Source organism: Phyllopteryx taeniolatus, chromosome 9 (genome assembly GCF_024500385.1).
Source record: "Phyllopteryx taeniolatus isolate TA_2022b chromosome 9, UOR_Ptae_1.2, whole genome shotgun sequence".
Taxonomy (NCBI): Eukaryota; Metazoa; Chordata; class Actinopteri; order Syngnathiformes; family Syngnathidae; genus Phyllopteryx; species Phyllopteryx taeniolatus.
Genome location: NC_084510.1, coordinates 1,575,398 through 1,597,132, shown reverse-complemented (window position 1 = coordinate 1,597,132; position 21,735 = coordinate 1,575,398). Strand labels below are relative to the sequence as shown.

Below are 21,735 nucleotides of genomic sequence, written 5' to 3'. Positions count from 1 at the left end.
CGGAGATACGGCAAGCTTTTAAGGCAGTAGTCTGGCAATTGTGAAAGACCAAATTTGTCTTGTAGTCTGATCCAGGCATAAATGAAGTACCGCTAGTCCCTTTTAATTCAAGTTGACAGCTGACTGCATGATTAATTAATGATTAAAGTTTGAGGAAGACTCAAATAGACATTGAAAGTATTTTTGAAAGTTATTTGAAAGTAAGATTCAATCAAGCGTCTTTTTTTTCTCTCAGGTCAAGAAAAAATTCAACATACCCTAAGTCTCATTTGAATCTTGTCTGTCTGTCTGTCTGTCGGAGTTAAAGTTAATACTGCAGAGTGCATCAATGTGATGAATGGTAAAGGGTTTTTTGTGTGTTTTTTTTAATGTCCCTACATCTGTGTCTATTGTTGAGAACATGTTGACAGCTGAGTACACGTTGACTGAAATGACCTGCACAACCCCCTTTTTATTCTGCTGTGTCACCCCCCTTCCCCCATGCCTTCATAATGACGCATTGTTCAGAAGCAAAACTCTGGCCAAGGAGACAACAAGACCCGTCTGAATTCTGGGACCAGTCTGGGAATCCCCAAGGGTAGAAGAGGGAAATATAGCAATAAAAGTTGAAGAACTAAAGGTCCAAACTTCAAGGTCACACAGCGGGGGGAAAAAACAGTAAGTTCTGAACTTTACTTATAGTTAATTGTACCCCATGGAAAACTTCAGGAATTAAAGAATAAATACACTGTAGCATTTATACAGTATATGTCAGTGTTTCATTTATTTATTTTTCCCTGGTGATTTACAGTATATAATCTGTGTTGGAATGTTTATCATTTTACTGTGAGCAAATTTTACAGGATTAAATCCTGCCCTACTTTCAATGTATTTCCGCATAAAAAGTACTTTGACAAAACATTATACATTGTCGAAGATTGCTCATTGCCAGCTGGTGTGGTGGAGCTGACATGAAAAATTATATAAGAATATTAAGCAATTTTAGTCTTCTGGTTGTAACTGTCTTCAATGGCTCTATGCGCTCATACAAAGCCCATCTAAACACTTTGTCTAATTGGAGACTCATGTAATCCAATCCAGGAGCAACTAAGATTGATTTTATAAAATATATTGCTCTGTTTTGATTAACACTGCCAGAAATGTATTAATTGAACAAATGCATTATTTGTTGTAGATATAGAAAAAAATTGTGTCATACTGAAAGATCAAAATGTTAGAATCAGCTCTCACTAAAATTCAGTGCAAGTCTACAACAAGCACACTAAGCAAAGCAAAGCAAATTTATTTATATAACGCATTTCATACATAAGGTACCTCAATGTGCTTTACATGATTAAAAGCATTTAAAAACAAAGAAAAAAAACCTTATAAACATTTCAAACAAAGAGAAAAAAAAATAATTAAAATACTATTAAAACAGCGTGTGGCATATATATACAGCAAAAAAATAATAATAACACGACTGAGTTAAAAACTAATGTTAAATGCATGAAAAATACAACTCACCATAACACATAATGGATAAAAGAAGCTTTCTTTTTCTTTGAGGTAAAAGTCTCTTCTGGCTCCTCAGGTGGCCTTTTTCCTTTTGAAAAGAATCTCTCCGAAGACGTTTGTTTTTTACTCATTTTTGCTAGTTTGCGGACTTATTTTCAGTAACGTATCAAGTGACTGCGACATGTGCATTGTAGTGTTGTTTCGTTCGCGAACGTTTCGTTAAAAAAACTAAATCTTTTCAGTGAACGCAATGAACTGAATCCGTTATGAAATGATTCGCTCTCTGAGCTTGGTCGGCGCCATGAGCGAGTCAGCTTGGAGCGGAAACAGAACTTCTGCAGCGTTCTGTGCAGTCTTGGCGTGTCAATTGCGACCTGAAATGATAATAAGTATTTTAAAAAATACTTTCCTGACAGTGCATCCTGGAAAATATTATTTTACAGTATACAGCTCTTGTACTGGATCTGAAACGACATTGTAGTTTGTGTGCTAATTGTTCTGGTTGGTCGGTGTATGCCAAGTAGAGATTTGTTTTACTCCTGCAGTCAACCAGCATTCACAGGCTCATGTCACTTTCCAAGTAAACATTCCTCTGGTATTCTGACTAAACAGCTAAAAATACCCCTTTGGCTCACAAATTAAAACATAACTAGAAAGGTACTGCTTTGAACAGTTCTACAAGTAAACACTATAAATATCCCGCTGATTAATCAGAACTGAATCAAGTGCAGAAAAAAAAATATAGTTTTCATGAAGTTGTTAATTATAAGGAAATATTCTTCAAAGCTATTCACAATGGCGGTGCTACAAGAATGAATAACTACATGTATTTGGACACTCTTTGGACAAGGACTTTTATATTCATTATTTTTCTCTGTCCTCAACAGCAATGGATTTGGACTAAAATGATCAGAGGTGAAGTGAAGAGATTCAACCCTAATTTCACAGGTTTTGTGAAAATATGGCATTGAAGATATGCCTTTTATCTTCAATGCCATATTGAAGTGCCTCCATATTTGAGGGTTCAAAAATATATGGTCAAAGTTAATAAATACACTTGTAAATGTATTTTTAGTAATGCTTGGAAGAAACTCTTTTGGAGTGAATGACTGACTGCAAGAAGTCTCTAGTTATTGGACATCACCAAATTATTAAATTTTCATTTAATACCGTTCCTAACTATAGAAGCAAACACAGTCCCATTACGATATTTACACCTTTGTAATGCATGCAGGTGATCTCCAAATTTGAGATGAGGCTGTCTTTGACATCTTTGATGGTGGGTTTTGCCTTGGCCCTGGTCTTCCTGGGTCCCTGCCCTGGCTTGACGGCCCCACTTGATGGATCAGATGATGATCGTTTTGACCTGGGGAACTATGACCTGAACAGTGTAACAGACTGGGACAACCTGGAACCCAACATTTATGGTGACAATTATGATTATGAGGACCAAGAGGTAAGAGGATGTTATCAATACAAAAATTATATTCTTAACCGGTGGAGTGGGGTGTGGGGAGCAGAGTATGACCCAAGGGCCACATATGGGCTGCTCTCTTATTTAATCTGGCCGACCAAGCATTTATTTTACCAAGAATCCCATAATGTTTGTTGGAATAATTTTGACATTTCCCCCCATAAAACGTGTTTATTAAAGGTCCCGTAATTTGCCAAACCAACGTTTTCTAGTATTTGGGATGTAATATTGGCTTTACAGTGCCTCAGTAAACAAGTGAAATAGGAATTAAAATCATCCACGAATTCCTGAGTTCCAGACGTTTTTCTGCCGAGAGGCCTGAAATCAGGTCATTCGAATTTCTGAAGTTTATCTACATCGGTAGCGAAGAGCTCCGCCTACCTCTCCGTTCCCAAGCCAGCGCGATCGACATCACAAACACGTGCGCCCTACACGGAGGCAACCAATCAGAGGAAAGGGGGCGGTCTTAGCCCAATATGGACAAAGTGGATACAAAACTGAAATTGACATGTCCATGTTGAGTCCATGTTAGAGGGTGACTCTATGGAGGACTAAATAGCCAAAATAAGGGGACCTTTAACATGTATTCATTCGTTTTATGTATTTGTTAGAATTATTTTTATCATCAACTCATTAGTTGAATAATTTTTATATATCACAATATGAATATTAGTGAAATCAACAATTATATACTTTTAATATTTTGGTAGCAAGTGAGTGGTTAGCACGTCTGGCTCACAGTTCTGAGGTTTAAGGCTTCAAATGTCGGCTTTTGTTTGTCTTCCTCTCCATGCTTGTATTGGTATTTGAATTTGAAATAAAGTTTTTGTGACACCAGTCCTGAAACCTTTCTGACACCTCGTATGTAGGCAGACGTATACTGTACATCCAGCAATCTAAATAGATACCCAACTGTTTAATATCCATCCATCCATCCATCCATTTTCTGTACCGCTTATCCTCACTAGTATTGTGGGCGTGCTGGAGCCTATCCCAGCTATCTTCGGGCAAGAGGCAGGGTACACCCTGAACTGCTCGCCAGCCAATCGCAGGGCACAAACAAACAACCATTTGCACTCACATTCACACCTACGGGCAATTTAGAGTCTTCAATCAACCTACCATGCATGTTTTTGGGATGTGGGAGGAAACTGGAGTGCCCGGCGAAAACCCACAAAGGCACGGGGAGAACATGCAAACTCCACACAGGCGGGGCCGGGATTTGAACCCCGGTCCTCAGAACTGTGAGGCAGATGTGCTATCCAGTCGCCCACCGCGCCACCCACTGTTTAATATGTAATACAAAAATAAATAATCAATATTATTTCTGGTACTGTTTTTAATACATTGCAAAACCACCTTTTTACTTCAACGAAATCACGTTAAACCAGAGTTTAAAATATTTAACCGTACTAACAAATCACTAAATACAATTACACATGATTGACAGATTGAAGTAGAGACTGTAGCAGCAGATATCAACCGAATCGGCAGTCACCCAAAAGTTGACCACCATGAGGAAAAAGTGACCCTGCCTACTTTGCCGCCATTTCCTGTGACACTGGACTTCAGAGGATCCGGCCTATTTGGACCTGAGACTGGACTGGGTTTGTAAATACAGCACTCACTCTGCTTATTTAAAGACAAACAATGCACTGCACTTACCCATACTTGACCTGCTACCAGTTATCTACTTGCTCTGTTCTAAAGCAGTCTTAATATGTGCAGGAATGCCTACCTGCCTTCTGTGTGTATGTATCGGAGGGAGTGTATACTGTGACGACACAGGCCTGGAACAGATACCACCCCTGCCCAAGGACACAAGCCATTTTTATGGACGTTTCAACAGCATCCGACATGTCAAGAACACTGACTTCATAAACCTCAGTGGGAAACCAGTTTGGCAACAACCAAATCTATTGTAATGCTAATACAATTACACAGTTTTTTCTCGTTGTATTGATTTACAGGTAGGCTTCAGTCTATTGACCTCACTGGAAACCAGATTTCTGAAATGGATGAAGATGTATTTCGCCCGCTACAGCAGCTCCATGACTTGTTGTTAGCTGAGAACAACCTGCAGGCCTTGCCAGAACTTCCACTTACCTTGAAGCACATTGATCTACGAAACAACAGACTGATCAGCCGAGGGATCCATTCAGAGTCCTTCAAGGTAGATACTTGGTTATTCAACATAAAGATCATATTTACACTTGACACACCCATGTCAAATGCAACAATTCGTTACAAAATTAAACATGTTTGCAAAGTGACACAATGCTTATAAATCTTCAAGGCAATAAACACTTACTATAAAATCTAGCAGATGTAGTAGGAAGTCCCTAACATTGACAGTTGCACGCTGTACATTATGATGTTCTGAACCCAACTTTAAGAAATCTCCCTCAACTGGACATTTTATTTTTAATTGAGGACCTGTGCTATTTAGGATGACAAAATTAAATTAAAATTAAAGTACTTGCTGGACTGGGTAGTTTTATGAAGTCTCCCACACCAAAGGCAATCATACATTTTTTTTCAAAATGACGTCTGCACAAGACTTTCTAGCAAACAACGAAGCAGGGTCCGACGTTTAGCCTTTTTAAGTGGTGGCCCGAAAGTAATGCGCAGAGGATCATTGGGCCCCGTCAGAACCTGTACAGACCCCATATACTGTATTCATGATATAATATCGTAAGTTTGAGTGATTATTTCATATTTTGCATCTTTATACTGCATTATTTGAATGCAGCCCTGTGGGGGGCACAAATCAGTGCAAACTGTAGGCCGGTCCCAAGCCCGGATAAATGCAAAGGGTTGCGTCAGGAAGGGCATCCGGCTTAAAACCTTGCCAAACAAATATGAGCGTTCATCCAAAGAATTCCATACCGGATCAGTCGTGGCCTGGGTTAACAACGTCCGCCACCGACGGCGTGAACCTGCGGGGCGCCGTTGGAAATTCAGCTACTGTGGGTCGAAGTCGAAGAAGAAGAAGAGGTGGAAAAAGTGTTCTTTGGCAGAAAGAGAAGAGGAAAGCACAGAGCCTAGAACTGAATGCGGGGACTTTGAATGTTGGGACTATGACAGGAAAATCTCGGGAGTTGGTTGACATGATGATTAGAAGAAAGGTTGATATATTGTGTGTCCAAGAGACCAGGTGGAAAGGCAGTAAGGCTAGAAGTTTAGGGGCAGGGTTTAAATTATTTTACCATGGTGTCGATGGGAAGAGAAATGGAGTCAGGGTTATTTTAAAAGAAGAGTTGGCTAAGAATGTCTTGGAGGTGAAAAGAGTATCAGATCGAGTGATGAGGCTGAAATTTGAAATTGAGGGTGTTATGTGTAATGTGATTAGTGGCTATGCCCCACAGGTAGGATGTGACCTAGAGGTGAAAGAGAAATTCTGGAAGGAGCTAGATGTAGTTCTGAGCATCCCAGACAGAGAGAGAGTCGTAATTGGTGCAGATTGTAATGGACATGTTGGTGAAGGTAATAAGGGTGATGAAGAAGTGATGGGTAAGTACGGCATCCAGGAAAGGAACTTGGAGGGACAGATGGTGGTAGACTTTGCAACAAGGATGCAAATGGCTGTAGTGAACACTTTTTTCCAGAAGAGGCACGAACATAGGGTGACCTACAAGAGCGGAGGTAGAAGCACACGTGTGGATTACATCTTGTGCAGACGATGTAATTTGAAGGAGGTTACCAACTGTAAGGTAGTGGTAGGGGAGAGTGTGGCTAGACAGCATAGGATGGTGGTGTGTAAGATGACTCTGGTGGTGGGGAGAAAAATTAGGAAGACAAAGGCAGAGAAGAGAACCATGTGGTGGAAGCTGAGACAGGACGAGTGTCAGGCAGGAGAGTACTTGGTGTATCTTCTGGCAGGAAAGGAGAGAAGGAGACTTGGTGGTGGAACCTCACAGTACAGGAAATCATACAAGGAAAAAGGTTAGCTAAGAAGAAGTGGGACACTGAGAGGACCGAGGAGAGGCGAAAGGAATACATTGAGATGCGACACAGGGCAAAGGTAGAGGTGGCAAAGGCCAAACAAAAGGCATATGATGACATGTATGCCAGGTTGGACACTAAATAAGGAGAAGAGGATCTATACAGGCTGGCCAGACAGAGGGATAGAGATGGGAAGGATGTGCAGCAGGTTAGGGTGATTAAGGATAGAGATGGAAATATGTTGACTGGTGCCAGCAGTGTGCTAGATAGATGGAAAGAATACTTCGAGGAGTTGATGAATGAGGAAAATGATAGAGAAGGGAGAGTAGAAGAGGCAAGTGTGGTGGACCAGGAAGTGGCAATGATTAGTAAGGGGGAAGTTAGAAAGGCATTAAGGAGAATGAAAAATGGAAAGGCAGTTGGTCCTGATGACATTCCTGTGGAGGTATGGAAGCATCTAGGAGAGGTGGCTGTGGAGTTTTTGACCAGCTTGTTTCAATAGAATTATAGTGCGTAAGAAGATGCCTGAGGAATGGAGGAAAAGTGTACTGGTGCCCATTTTTAAGAACAAAGGTGACGTGCAGAGCTGTGGCAACTGTAGAGGAATAAAGTTGATGAGCCACACAGCCTAAGAGTCAGTGAACGTCACCTCGTCCTCTCTCCGAGCAGGAGACGAGGGGGGAGGAGCTAGGACAAGCAGCAGTAAAAAAGGCCTAAATGTACTTTAACGAAATGCCAAAAAGTATAAATAATTCTTAAATTTGGATTTAAACATTTCTACTGAGATAGCAGCTCTAATCACCATGGATAGGACATTCAAAGCACTGGTGCCCGAATAGAAAATGCTCGAGAGCCTGCGGACTTCTGTCTGAAGAAGAAGAAGAAGAATCATCTTTTATTGTCATGAACATGCATGCATGCACACGAAATTTGTTCTCTGCATTTAACCCATCACAGTGAACACATACACATGTGTTGTTGGTGTTGGTGGCTCTTGGAGTCACCAAAAACCTACGTTTTGCGAGCGTAGGTTTTGGGACAGAACATACAGTACAACTCAGCGAGATAAGAGGGTGCTAATCCGTGTAATATTTTCTGAGTAAGTAACGGGACCTTAAACTCTCATCTCAAGTGAACTGGGAGCCAATACAAGTTGGACAAAATGGTGGTAATACGATCAAACTTTCTCGTCATCGTCAGAAGTCTTGCTGGAGCAAGTAACAAGTAACAGAAGAAGAAGTAACAACTTCTCCACATCCTCAATTGCTTGGGATCTTTGCTTTGTCAGACACATTACCCCTTTTCCAACATCAGCTTCCTTGATTTCATTTTTTTATCTTATCATTGAGGCGGCCTTCCCGTACATCCTGGTGAGATTGGCAATCCGTACACAATTCTCATACTTTGCAACTAGTTCTTTTTTTTTATTTTTTTAACTGGATCGTGTTTTGTGTCTTCTTCATTGAAGGGCTGGCACTTGGAAGTTTCGTTGGACACATGGTGGAATAGATGGCAGTAACCAAAGATACAAAAACTACTGTACTATAAATGCTCATATACACGGTGCAGTGTGAAACTCACTCAATGAGATTAGACTCAGCACTGTTGGGCACGCGTACTCGATACTTCGTGTGGGTGCGCCGTTTCTCGAAATTATTTTTTTGTTTTTTGTTTTTCCAACGAAAACGGAGTGAATCAACAAATTGCGGGACTAAATGATCAAATGAATTGGCGAAAACAAATTCAACGAAATTTGGGGCATAAAAAAACGAGGCTCCAATGTAAAAACATGATGAAATATACAACTCACCATTATGATTAATTTAGTTGTTGTAATTCGTGGGAGTCGTGCATATGTTTCTCTTCAGCGAGCTTGTTCCTTCTAAAAAGTTCCTAAGGCTCGTTTTTAATGCCGGCCAGGAATATGTTTGAAGTGGTGTCGATCCTTCAAGTTGTATGTGAGCGTTGTAAACAAATTGCAAAAAAACTCAACTCTCAACTCAACTCAAATTTATTTATGTAGCACTTTCATACCAAAGCGCTGTACACGAAACATGAAATAATAATACAATCACAAATAATCAAACAAAATCTTCTCCAATCAAAGTAGACTACACCATAGCTCTTTTTACACTGACACTTCGCCTACAAGAGGTGAAGAGTTTTATCCCTCTTGTTGAACATTTTTTGAAGCTGTTAGTATACATGAGATAGTCGCAAGATAGAAGTCTTTTAGTCGTCTCTCTCGCTTCACTTTAGTGCCGACTCTCATCACTCCCATACCTCTGGGACGCATTTGGTTCCACGTTTGGATTGAGAGGGGCAAAGCTCCTCACAGTCGCAGCTCCTTGCAACCGTAGCTTACTATTGCAGACAGTCCAACAGCGCTGACATTCTCCACTCAACAAAAACGGGGCTGTTGAAAACATCCTGCCCTTGAAGATGTAAAACTGCAAGCGCCGATACGCTACTCCAAAGAATATCTCTGCCAAAAACACTAAAAACTGTCCAGAACGGGTTTACACAATGCACAATGAACATTGAATGGCAAAAAAGGGTGGAAAAGTACAAATTAAATAGAAAAATTAGTTGTGCTCTCGTAACAGGCTGCCAACTCAAATGCGCCATATTTGACCTTCCTTGATCTTGAAAAAAAGTCAGCTAGTGCTGATATTCCCAGCCAATAAATCCAATCACAAATACAATGCTGTAATTGCCTATTCGCGGCACCTCCTTGATCAACTGAATAAAATATGTTTTTGTTCAATCTCTCTGTGTGGCCATGCACGATCGTTGCTGTGTCGTTCAGTGGCAAAATTTTAGAATGCTGACTGCAGCTACCGCTTAATTTCCTAATAAATGCACCAACAAGTTTGTTTCGTCTTAGTGAATAATAGATGGACTAGAAGATGGGCAAGTCCATTTTGGGAGGAACAGTGGGGTGACAGCTAAAGCGATAATGATCGATAAAGCTTTTTTAATGTGTTTTTCGGGGGCGGAGGGGTTAGGGGGGGATTAAGACTAAAACAACAATAACTGCTTTGAATCAAAGAAAATTTTACTGGTCAGTATTTAGGAGATGTTTGGGAGTTCCTGGAAATTGCAGGGCCCAGGCAACTGCCTATGTTTGCCTAATAGTAGTATGCCTTTCGTTGTGCTTTTACTGTATGTCAAGATTTATGCGATCGGCGAAACTTAATATCTAACAAAATATTAAACAAACAAGCCTGACAATAGAAAATAAAAATACATGTTAAAAGTGTCATCAAAAACATTGGTGAGGTGACCAGGGACTTGCCAATAGCCTTCTCTGTGGTAGTATTATATTTTCAACAATAGGTAGTGCTGTTGCTCTGTGCTATTTCTGCTTTTTTAGTGAGTATATTGCACCGTCAACCTGCAGGGCGGCAGTGGAAATTCAGCTACTGTGGGTCGAAGTCGAAGAAGAAGAAGAGGTGGAAAAAGTGTTCTTTGGCAGAAAGAGAAGAGGAAAGCAGGTAGGATGTGACCTAGAGGTGAAAGAGAAATTCTGGAAGAAGCTAGACGAAGTACTTCTGAACATCCCAGACAGAGAGAGAGTCGTGATTGGTGTAGATTGTAATGGACATGTTGGTGAAGGAAATAGTGATGAAGAAGTGATGGGTAAGTACGGCATCCAGGAAAGGAACTTGGAGGGACAGATGGTGGTAGACTTTGCAACAAGGATGCAAATGGCTGTAGTGAACACTTTTCTCCAGAAGAGGCAGGAACATAGGATGAAGAGCGGAGGTAGAAGCACTCAGGTGGATTACATCTTGTGCAGACGATGTAATCTGAAGGAGGTTACCGACTGTAAGGTAGTGATAGGGGAGAGTATGGATAGACAGCATCGGATGGTGGTGTGTAAAATGACTCGTGGTGGAGAGGAAGATTGAGAAGACAATGGCAGAGCTGAGCCACTGCAGCCAAGGTGATCAGAGAGGCAGGCAGGAGAGTACTTGGTGTATCTTCTGGCAGGAAAGGAGAGAAGGAGACTTGGTGGTGGAACATCACAGTACAGGAAATCATACAAGGAAACAGGTTAGCTAAGAAGAAATGGGACACTGAGAGGACCGAGGTGAGGCGAAAGGAATACATTGAGATGCGACATAGGGCAAAGGTAGAGGTGGCCAAGGCCAAACAAAAGGCATATGATAACATGTATGCCAGGTTGGACACTAAAGAAGGAGAAAATGATCTATACAGGTTGGCCAGACAGAGGGATAGAAATGGGAAGGATGTGCAGCATGTTAGGGTGATTAAGGGTAGAAATGGAAATATGTTGACTGGTGCCAGTAGTGTGCTAGATAGATGGAAAGAATACTTCTAGGAGTTGATGAGGAAAATGAGAGAGAAGGGAGAGGAGAAGAGTGTGGTGGACCCGGAAGTTGGTCCTGATGACATTACTGTGGAGGTATGGAAGCATCTAGGAGAGGTGGCTGTGGAGTTTTTGACCAGCTTGTTCAATAGAATTCTAGCGCGTGAGAAGATGCCTGAGGAATGGAGGAAAAGTGTGCTGGTGCTCAAGGACAAGGGTGATGTGCAGAGCTGTGGGAACTATAGAGGAATAAAGTGGATGAGCCACACAATGAAGTTATGTGAAAGAGTAGTGGAGGCTTGACTCAGGACAGAAGTGAGTATTTGCGAGCAACAGTGTGGTTTCATGCCTAGAAAGAGTACCACAGATGCATTGTTTGCCTTGAGGATGTTGATGGAAAAGTACAGAGAAGGTCAGAAGGAGCTACATTGTGTCTTTGTTGATCTAGAGAAAGCCTATGACAGAGTACCCAGAGAGGAACTGTGGTACTGCATGCAGAAGTTTGGAGTGGCAGAGAAGTATGTTAGAATAATACAGGACATGTACGAGGGCAACAGAACAGTGGTGAGGTGTGCTGTAGGTGACAGACGAATTTAAGTTGGACGTGGGACTGCATCAGGGATCAGCCCTGAGCCCCTTCCTGTTTGCAGTGGTGATGGATAGGCTGACAGATGAGGTTGGACTGGAATCCCCGTGGACCATGATGTTTGCAGATGACATTGTGATCTGCAGTGAAAGCAAGGAGCAGGTGGAGGAACAGTTAGAAAAATGGAGGCATGCAGTGGGACGCAGAGGAATGAAGATTAGCCGAAGTAAGACAGAATATATGTGCATGAATGAGAGGGGTGGTGGGGGAAGAGTGAGGCTAAGGGAAGAAAAGATAGCAAGGGTGGAGGACTTTAAATACTTGGGGTCAAACGTCCACAGCAATGGTGAGTGTGGTCAGGAAGTGAAGAAACGGGTCCAAGCAGGTTGGGACGGGTGGAGGAAGTGTCAGGTGTGTTATGTGACAGAAGAGTCTCTGCGAGGATGAAGGGCAAAGTTTATAAGACAATGGTGATGCCAGCCATGATGTACGGATTAGAGACAGTGGCACTGAAGAGACAACAGGAAGCAGAGCTGGAGGTGGCGGAAATGAAGATGTTGAGGTTCGCTCTCGGAGTGACCAGGTTGAATGCATTTAGTAATGAGCGCATCAGAGGGACAGCCAAGGTTCAACGTTTTGGAGACAAAGTTAGAGAGAGCAGACTTTGATGGTTTGGACACGTCCAGAGGAGAAATAGTGAGTATATTGGCAGAAGGATGATGGAGGCAAGAGAGCTAGTGGAAGACCAAAGAGAAGGTTGATGGATGTCGTGAGGGAAGACATTAGGGCAGTTGGTGTTCAAGAGGAGGATGCAGGAGATAGACTTACATAGAAAAGGATGACACGCTGTGGCGACCCCTGAAGGGACAAGCCGAAAGGAAGATTGCACACTCTGTAGATGAGGCTGCCTGCTCCTGGTCCTCATTTGTGTCTCGTCCATCTATTTGAAGAGGAAAGTCACACCAGCAATTTTTACTATGAAATAATTGTTAGATTCCAAAAGAAAATTCATATAAATCACTCAACCAGAAAGGTAAATAATTTTATGGAATCATTTTTTATTATTTTCTCTTGATGATCAATCAGAGCCTCACCTGCCTCCCCTGACCGCACGTCTCTGAACCACAGGAATTATGTTGAAAAATATAGTTGCTTTAATGTATTTAATGTATTGTACTCTTGGATGGTGAATGTTAGTGGACAGCCATTTTCAGGTCTCTCCAGAGATGCTCAATTGGGTTTAAGTCAGGGCTCTGGCTGGGCCATTCAAAAACAGTCACAGAGTTGTTCTGAAGCCACTCCGTTATTTTAGCTGTGTGCTTAGGGTCATTTTCTTGTTGGAAGGTGAACCTTCGGCCCAGTTTGAGGTCCTGAGCACGCTGGAGAAGGTTTTCGTCCATTCATCTTTGACTTCGATTGCAACCAGTCTCCCTGTCCCTGCAGCTGAAAAACACACCCACAGCATGTTGCTGCCACCACCATGCTTCACTGTTGGGACTGTATTGGACAGGTGATGGGCAGTGCCTGGTTTTCTCCACACATACCTGTTAGAATTAAGGCCATAAAGTTCTATCTTGGTCTCATTAGACCAGAGAATCTTATTTCTCACCATCTTGGTCCTTCAGGTGTGTTTTTTTTTTTTTTTTAGCAAACTCCATGCACGCTTTCATGTGTCTTGCACTGAGGAGAGGCTTCCGTCGGGCCACTCTGACATAAAGCCCCGACTGGTGGAGGGCTGCAATGATGGTTGACTTCCTAGAACTTTCTCCCATCTCCCGACTGCATCTCTGGAGCTCAGCCACAGTGATCTTTGGGTTCTTCCTTACCTCTCTCCCCAAGGCTCTTCTGCCCTGATTCCTCAGTTTGGCAGGGTTCTGGTCATCCCAAGCGTCGTCCATTTAAGGATTATGGAGGTCATTGTGCTCTTAGGAACCTTAAGTGCAGCAGAATTTTTTTTTGTAACCTTGGCCAGATCTGTGCATTGCCACAATCCTGTCTCGGAGCTCTTCAGGCAGTTCCTTTGACCTCATGATTCTCATTTGCTCTGACATGCACTGTGAGCTGTAAGGTCTTATATAGACAGGTGTGTGGCTTTCCTAAAGAAGTCAAATCAGTATAATCAGACACAGGCTGTGTGATATTTCAGTTTTTCTTTTTGAATAAATCTGCAGAAATTTCAACAATTCGTTTTTTTTCCTGTCAATATGGGGTGCTGTGTGTACAGTAATGAGGGAAACAAATGAACCTAAATGATTTTAGCAATGGCTGCAATATAACAAAGAGTGAAAAATTTACAGGGATCTGAATACTTTCCATACCCACTGTATATTGTACTGTTGTATTGTTGTTATAAAGGGAGTATTTCTCCTTTACACAGGATATGAGTCAGCTGGAATTCCTCTACCTATCTAATAATAAACTGGATTACATTCCAACACCGCTGCCATTGAGTCTCAGAGTGTTACACCTGCAGGTAAGTACACGTATAAAAGTGTCATGGTATTTTTGAGGTTATATATCATTATATACTTTTACCTTGTGTTTGTACTGTGTATGATTGTTATCTGTGTACCTCAAACCTTAACTGATTCTTAATCGATTCCCACAGCATATTGTGAGGGGATGTAAAATTGGAGAAGAATTATATTAATGTGATTGCCCCTGATTACTCCCACCCTCTTTCTCTCACTGGCCCTTACTCACCCTGCATTGCACTCATACATAGTATCACTTCATGATACGAACTGTATATTTTACTGCAATTTCAACTGCAGAAAAAAATAATGGACCAAGTCATTTTTTTGTATTTTCAAAAAAACAAAGAATTGAACCAAATACTGGATGAGTTACATTTATTAATATTTTCATTTTAGGGGTAGAATTGCATGATTTTTTTCAACAGAGCATGTCAGCGATTTTAAAAGAGGTGGCCAGCATCACAAAATGATTTAGGCAAAACAATCATCAACGATTTACATATGCTTACAAAAAATTTACTTGCATTGTCTTTACCCCTGTTTTTAATTCATAAGATAACGTCATCTAATTTACATGCTTAACAAATTACAAAGAAAGTCTTAAAATCTAAACTACAAACCACAACCATTACCACAAAACAAAAATCAATTAAGTAAGTGAATAAATAACAGTGACAAAAAAATATATTCCCAAGGGCTCACCACCTGTAGGAGGGGCCATAGGGGCCGGGTGTAGTGTGAGGTGGGCGGTGGCCGAAGGCAGGGATCTTGGCTACAGAAGCTGGTTCTAGGTACATGGAATGTCACCTCTCTGGCAGGGAAGGAGACTGAGCTGGTGTGTGAGGTTGAGAAGTTCCGAATAGATATAGTCGGGCTCGCCTCCACACACAGCTTGAGCTCTGGTACCAGTCCTCTCGAGAGGGGTTGGACTCTTTTCCAGTCTGGAGTTGCCCACGGTGAGAGGCGCCGAGCAGGTGTGGGTATACTTATTGCCCCCCGGCTTGGCGCCTGTACATTGGGGTTCACCCCAGTGGACGAGAGGGTAGCCTCCATCTGCCTTCGGGTAGGGGGACGGGTCCTGACGGTTGTTTGTGCCTACGCACCAAATAGCACTTCAGAGTACCCACCGATTTGGAGTCCTTGGAAGGGGTGCTGGAGAGCGCTCCCGCTGGAGACTCCATCGTTCTGCTGGGGGACTTCAATGCTCACGTGGGCAATGACAGTGAGACCTGGAAGGGCGTAATTGGGAGGAACGGCCCCCCCAATCAGAACCCGAGCGGTGTTCTGTTATTGGACTTCTGTGCTCATCATGGACAGGTGAATAAGCATGCAGGGCAAGGGTTATGAACCCCGCTGTACAACTGAAGTGTGGTGGGAGTGGCTATGTAAATTTAAAAAACATCTATGAGACCAGAGTGTGAGTGAGGGAAGACCCAAGCTATTCGAATATTCATGGATTAATTTGTCACAATAAGTCAGTGGCCCCACACCCAGCGAAAAAGTCCCAGGGCTGTGTGCCTGAGTCCACATGCAAGTGAATAGACACCGTTTCACATGCACAATGACTGCCAGAGGTGTCCTGTTATTGCTGTGCCTGCACCGCGGAGGCTGAGGACCACCCAATCAATTGAGAGGCGGGTTCGGCGGATGGGACAGGTCCCACACCGAGGGATCCCAGGGCGGTCCACTGGCCCCACCAAGCTGCCCCATGCTCCCCGCCAAACTCTAGTTGTATTAGGCGTTTTCGGAGCAGATAAAGAACTTACTGTATGCTTTTGAGTATTATTACATTGTCTGCCTCCATGTGTTGCTGCATCATTTATGTTCAAAATATCCATTGCGTAAAGGGTTATAATAGTGACACCCATGTTATTCGTTGGCCTGTGTATGGCATTTTGCATAGTTTGCTAGCATTAAGTTAAAGGGACTTACATAATGCCTAGATCAGAGTACTGGATTTTAGCGCTGTTATTAGCTCGATTTGTTTCCTCAGATCGCACCTGACACATTTTGGCAGGAACAACAAAACTTCTGGTAGTGGGACATAATCCATGACCAACGATTTGGCCCTACAATTGCCCGACGACGCCAAAATGAACAGTCTAGCATGTTTGATTTTTTGGGAAATCTTCCATGTAGTGAGACATATGAACGACAACTCTCCGACAGTGCACATTGACGTCAACCAATAGGGTTGCGTATTGTGACGGGGCATCGACTCCCATGCTCGCTGTTGTCACCATTTATTCTCGCGCACAAACCAATGTTTACCAAAGGTTAAGAACATGATTCAACAGAACGCCAGAATGTTTACGTGCAAATTTGAGTGCTAGCATTATAGGCTTCATGAAGTTATGCTGCCTGCTTACGAGCCGTATTAAAATTACGTGAATTTAGCTCAAGCGCTCCTTGAATGGATAGCCCAAAACTCATCTCCCAAGCACCCGGTGATGACGCCATACATTTTTTTCTCCCTTTTTTGGTTCTTTTTTCCAAACACATTGCCGCAATCCATTGTTATTGTCGCCATGGTAATGGGTATATCCGGTCGCTGTGTTTTCTGGTCCTGTCTCCCCGGCAATGTTTGATTTGACAAGATGAAGCCCAGTGATCGTGAAAGACGGGATACGATGATATAATCAATGCCGTGTTGTGCTGCCACTGTCTGACCGAGAAACAGCAAGATTTTATGGCAGTAGTCTGAAATAGTGCCATCGTGAAAGACCAAATTTGTCTTGTAGTCTGATCCAGGCATAATCCAAAACTATGTAGTTTGTTTAACGCCACACTGTGTATTTCTCTCTATTTAGTTTGTCTGTTTAGTTTGACAGTAAATTTCTAACAGTACTGGCAATAAACAGCTTAAAGCCTAATTTTTTGGGGGGGAAGAATCATTCACAATCTCCCAAACTGCTGCTTGCTGTGAAGTGAGTTGAGTTTAGTTCTTTAGTTGAGCAAATTCTTGCTCGCAAGTCAAAGCAAAAAAAATTGGCCCAAAGACGGCTCATCTCTCGAACATCTCAGGCAGCGCTGTATTGCTTAATAAGCCAGGTGGCTCTGGCCTGGACAGATCACAAGCCAATCAAGGGAAGACACAGTTACAACTACACTTTTAAATGCACGAAAACAATAACTACGCTTTGTTAATTCCAATTAGGGCAACAACATCCAGTCCCTGCATGAAGACACCTTCTGCGACAGCCACGACCGTTACTTCATTCGGCGCAACCTGGAGGACATCCGTCTGGATGGCAATCCTTTGGACATGAATCTGTTTCCTCAGGCCTATGTCTGCCTGCCACGCCTGCCTGTAGGAAGTCATTGATATTTACCATTAAAAAAGAAAAAAAAAACAACATCACTTTCATTTGTATGTGAAAATTGATAAAGAGTGTTTGTAAGTCCTAAATATCATAATACAGTTGGCTGTGGATGTAGTTGGTTATTGATATTTGAGATTGACTGATGTGCCTCATGGGTTTTTTCGGGTACTCCAGTTTTCTCCCACATTCCAAAAACATAAAGGTTAACTGGAGACTAAATTGTCCATAGGTGTGAATGTGGGTGTGAATGGTTGTTTGTCAGGCGACCAGTTCAAGGTGTACTCCGCCTCTCCCCAAAATGATCTGGGATAGGCTCCAGCACAACCGCGACCCTCGTGAGGATAAGCGGTACAGAGAATAGATGGATGGATATCGACTGACTCTGTCTGTTGCAGCTGACAATGTGCCATGTGACCTTTAGAAGAACACCACTGTTTATTCCTTGGTTAATAGCCATAAGAAACCCTTCAAGCAATTAACTCTTGATGTTATACAAATAATAATTATCACTTAGCAGTTTTTCTCTTTTTTAATTATTATTATTTTTTTGATCTAGTTGTAAATCTGGCGGCATGGTGGCCGACTGGTTAGAGCGTCAGCCTCACAGTTCTGAGGACCGGGGTTCAATCCTCTTTCCCATTCTTGCTTGATGTACAACTTTAGTTATTTAACAGTCTGGCCTCTCAATTGTCGTATTTTGCTCTTCATAATCCAATACGCATTTTCAATGTGAGACAGGTCTGGACTGCTGGCAGGCCAGTCTAGTACTTGCACTCTTCTACTACAAAGCCACGCTGTTGTAACGTGCAGAATGTGGCTTGGCATTTTCTTTCTGAATTAAGCAGGGACATCCCTGAAAAAGACGTTGCTTCAATGGCAGCATATTGTTAGCCTAATAGTATAATTGGCTAAGTCATTTTTAACTAATTGTCATGATTTCAATAAAAAAATAACAGTTTTTTTTTTCTGAAAAAAATTATGTTTTTTCTATATGTTGGTTTAGATTCTCAGTCATCCAGGTCATGATAAACTGCAAAGGTTGAATCGTGGCAACTGGACTCTTCTTGCTTGTTGAATTAGTTGTGTTTATTCTGGTTTCCCAAAAATGTTCAAAAAATTACTTGGGCAATTATTCTATTAGGCTAATGATATGTTGCTCCAAAACCTGTATGTACCTTCCAGTATTAATGGTGCCTTCACAGATGTGCATGTTACCCATGCCATGGATGCTAACACACCCCCATACCAAAACAGATGCTGATTTTTGAACTGCAAAGTTAAAAAAGAAAAGTTGTTCTTCGACTGTTGGACTATTTGCTCCCACAATTGTTCACAAAGTGATGAACCCCACCCCATCATTGCTTGTGAACAACTGAGCCTTTCGGGGATGCTCCTTTTTCACCCAATTATGACACTTTTTGTTATGTTTTACATAATGTCCCAACTTCATTGGAATTGGGGTTTGTAGTTAAGGTTATCTTTTAATCTGTTCCATATACACTGAACAAAAATATAAATGCAGCACTTTTGTTTTTGCTCCCATTTTTCGTGAGCTGGACTCCAAGATCTAAAACTTTTTCTACATACACATTTCCCTCAAATATTGTTTACAAATCTGTCAGGAATGTCCACCAGAGCTGTTGCGAGTGAATCAAATGTTAATTTCTCTACCATAAGCCGTCTCCAAAGGCGTTTCAGACAATTTGGCAGTACATTCAGCCGGCCTCACAACCGCAGACCACGTGTAACCACACCAGCCCAGGACCTCCACATCCAGCATGTTCACCTCCAAGATCGTCTGAGACCAGCCACCCGGACAGCTGCTGCAACAATCGGTTTGCATAAAGAATTACTGCACAAACTCTCAGAAACTGTCTCAGGGAAGCTCACCTGCATGCTCGTCGTCCTCATCGGGGTCTCGACCTGACTGTAGTTCGTCGTCGTAACCAACTTGAGTGGGCGAATGCTCACATTCGATGGCGTCTGGCACGTTGGAGAGGTGTTCTCTTCACGGATGAATCCCGGTATTCACTGTTAAGGGCAGAAGGCAGATAGTGTGTGTGGCGTCGTTTGGGCGGTGTGCTGATGTCAACGTTGTGGATCGAGTGGCCCATGGTGGCGGTGGGGTTATGGTATCGGCAGGCGTATGTTATGGGCAACGAGCACATGTGCATTTTATTGATGGCATTTTGAATGCACAGAGATACCGTGACAAGATCCTGAGGCCCATTGTTGTGCCATTCATCCACGACCATCACCTCATGTTGCAGCATGATAATCCAGGGCCCCATGTTGCAAGGATCTGTACACAATTCCTGGAAGCCGAAAACATCCCAGTTCTTGCATGGCCAGCATACACCCCGGACATGTCACCCATTGAGCATGTTTGGGATGCTCTGGATCGGCGGATAAGACAGTGTGTTCCAGTTCCTGCCAACATCCAGCAACTTCGCGCAGCCATTGAAGAGGAGTGGACCAACATTCCACAGGCCACAATCAACAACCTGATCAACTCTATCCAAAGGAGATATGTTGCACTGCGTGAGGCAAATGGTGGTCACACCAGATACGGACTGGTTTTCTGACCCCCCCAGACCCCCACAATAAAGCAAAACTGCACATTTCAGAATGGCCTTTTATTGTGGCCACCCTAAGGCACACCTGTGCAATAATCATGCTGTCTAATCAGCATCTTGATATGCCACACCCGTGAGGTGAGATGGATTATCTCAACAAAGGAGAAATGCTCACTAACACAGATTTAGAATCAATATTTGAACAATATTTGAACAATATTTGAGGGAAATGGCCGTTTGTGTATGAAGAAAAAAGGTTTAGATCTTTGAGACCAGCTCAGGTAAAATGGGAGCAAAAACAAAAGTGTTGCGTTTATATTTTTGTTCAGTTACTAGTTTAAAGTGGGAGCTTGTATTTGAAGTGTATTCAGTTGTGTATACGTTGAAAAGGATTTGCAAATCATTGTACTCTGTTTTCATTACGTTTTACACAATGTCCCAAATTTATGGGAATTGGGATTTGTAGTGAAGCTTATCTTTTAATCTGTTCCAAATATGTTACTAGTTTAAAGTGGCTGCATCATATCTGTAACACCATTCGATTAGTTGATTGTTTGAAATGAATAAAGACATCTTAACCTTCAATTTGTCACCTTCTGCATTTCTCTTATGATTTGTGAGTAAATATAATGGCACATAATTATGCAAACTACATCTATAATGTGTCATGAATGCGAATGTATATGGAATCCATTTGAGCAGTCTAGCTTCTGAGTTGCAGCAGTTTGAGTCTCACATTACTGTGGTGCAGCTATCTGAGGACTAACACCTCTGATGCAGCCATCCAAGGCCGTCCCTCAGAACTGTCCCAACAACCCCACTTGGTCTTGTTTCTGAGGCTTAATGTGCGCTTGATGGCTAAGCAAAACGGCTATCCTCCTGTGTAGTCTATTTTGTCTAATTAGAATAGTGTTAAGTGATAATGGTTTTCTGAAGTGTTCCTGAGCCCTCGTGGCAATATCCTTTACACAATGATGCCGGTGTTTGTTGGGCTGCGTGAGGTATCGAAGGTCACCGGCATTCAATGTTGCTTTTCAAGCTTCCCGCTTACATGCAGAGATTTCTACAGATCCCTTGAATCTTTTGATGAAAATAAAGACCGTAGATATTGAAATAACTCAATTCCTTGCGATTGTACATTGAAAACGTTCTTAAACTGTTGGACTATTGTCTCACGCAGTTGTTCAAAAAAGTGGTGAAACTCACCCCATCATTCCTTGTGAACAAATGAGCCTTCCGGGGATGCTCCATTTATACCTAATCATGTCACTCACCTATTTCTAATTAACCAGTTCAGCTGTTGTTGCCCTGTCGTAGCCTTTTTTTTTGGGAACGTGTTGCAGGCAAGGCGGCACGGTGGACGATTGGTTAGAGCGTCAGCCTCACAGTTCTGAGGTGCGGGGTTCAATCCCCGTCCCCGCCTGTGTGGAGTTTGCATGTTCTCCCCGTGCCTGCGTGGGTTTTCTCCGGGCACTCCGGTTTCCTCCCACATCCCAAAAACATGCATTAATTGGAGACTCT

At 42.4% G+C, this 21,735-nt stretch overlaps 1 protein-coding gene across 3 annotated transcripts; it reads left to right on the top strand.

Annotated features, from left to right (window-relative positions):
• The first annotated feature begins 510 nt into the window (after window positions 1-510).
• optc (opticin) lies at window positions 511-20,799 on the top strand. 3 transcript variants are annotated; one of them, XM_061785934.1, is made up of 8 exons: window positions 511-657; window positions 2,385-2,412; window positions 2,732-2,953; window positions 4,422-4,578; window positions 4,700-4,858; window positions 4,942-5,144; window positions 14,216-14,311; window positions 17,473-20,799. In XM_061785934.1, the coding sequence occupies exons 3-8, from the start codon at window positions 2,750-2,752 to the stop codon at window positions 17,638-17,640; spliced, it is 987 nt and encodes a 328-aa protein (XP_061641918.1). In that variant the 5' UTR covers window positions 511-657; window positions 2,385-2,412; window positions 2,732-2,749; the 3' UTR covers window positions 17,641-20,799. The 3 variants fall into 3 exon arrangements, with proteins under 3 accessions (XP_061641918.1, XP_061641917.1, XP_061641919.1); XM_061785933.1 differs by lacking the exon at window positions 2,385-2,412; XM_061785935.1 differs by lacking the exons at window positions 2,385-2,412; window positions 14,216-14,311.
• The last annotated feature ends 936 nt before the right edge of the window (window positions 20,800-21,735 follow it).

What these genes read in the sequence shown, in the direction of transcription:
- optc (XM_061785933.1), top strand. Translation starts at nt 2,750, where the DNA reads ATGAGGCTGTCTTTGACATCTTTGATGGTGGGTTTTGCCTTGGCCCTG. An exon ending in ATGATTATGAGGACCAAGAG is followed by an intron (nt 2,954 to 4,421) that starts GTAAGAGGATGT and finishes CATGATTGACAG; the next exon opens with ATTGAAGTAGAGACTGTAGC. An exon ending in TGGACCTGAGACTGGACTGG is followed by an intron (nt 4,579 to 4,699) that starts GTTTGTAAATAC and finishes TAATATGTGCAG; the next exon opens with GAATGCCTACCTGCCTTCTG.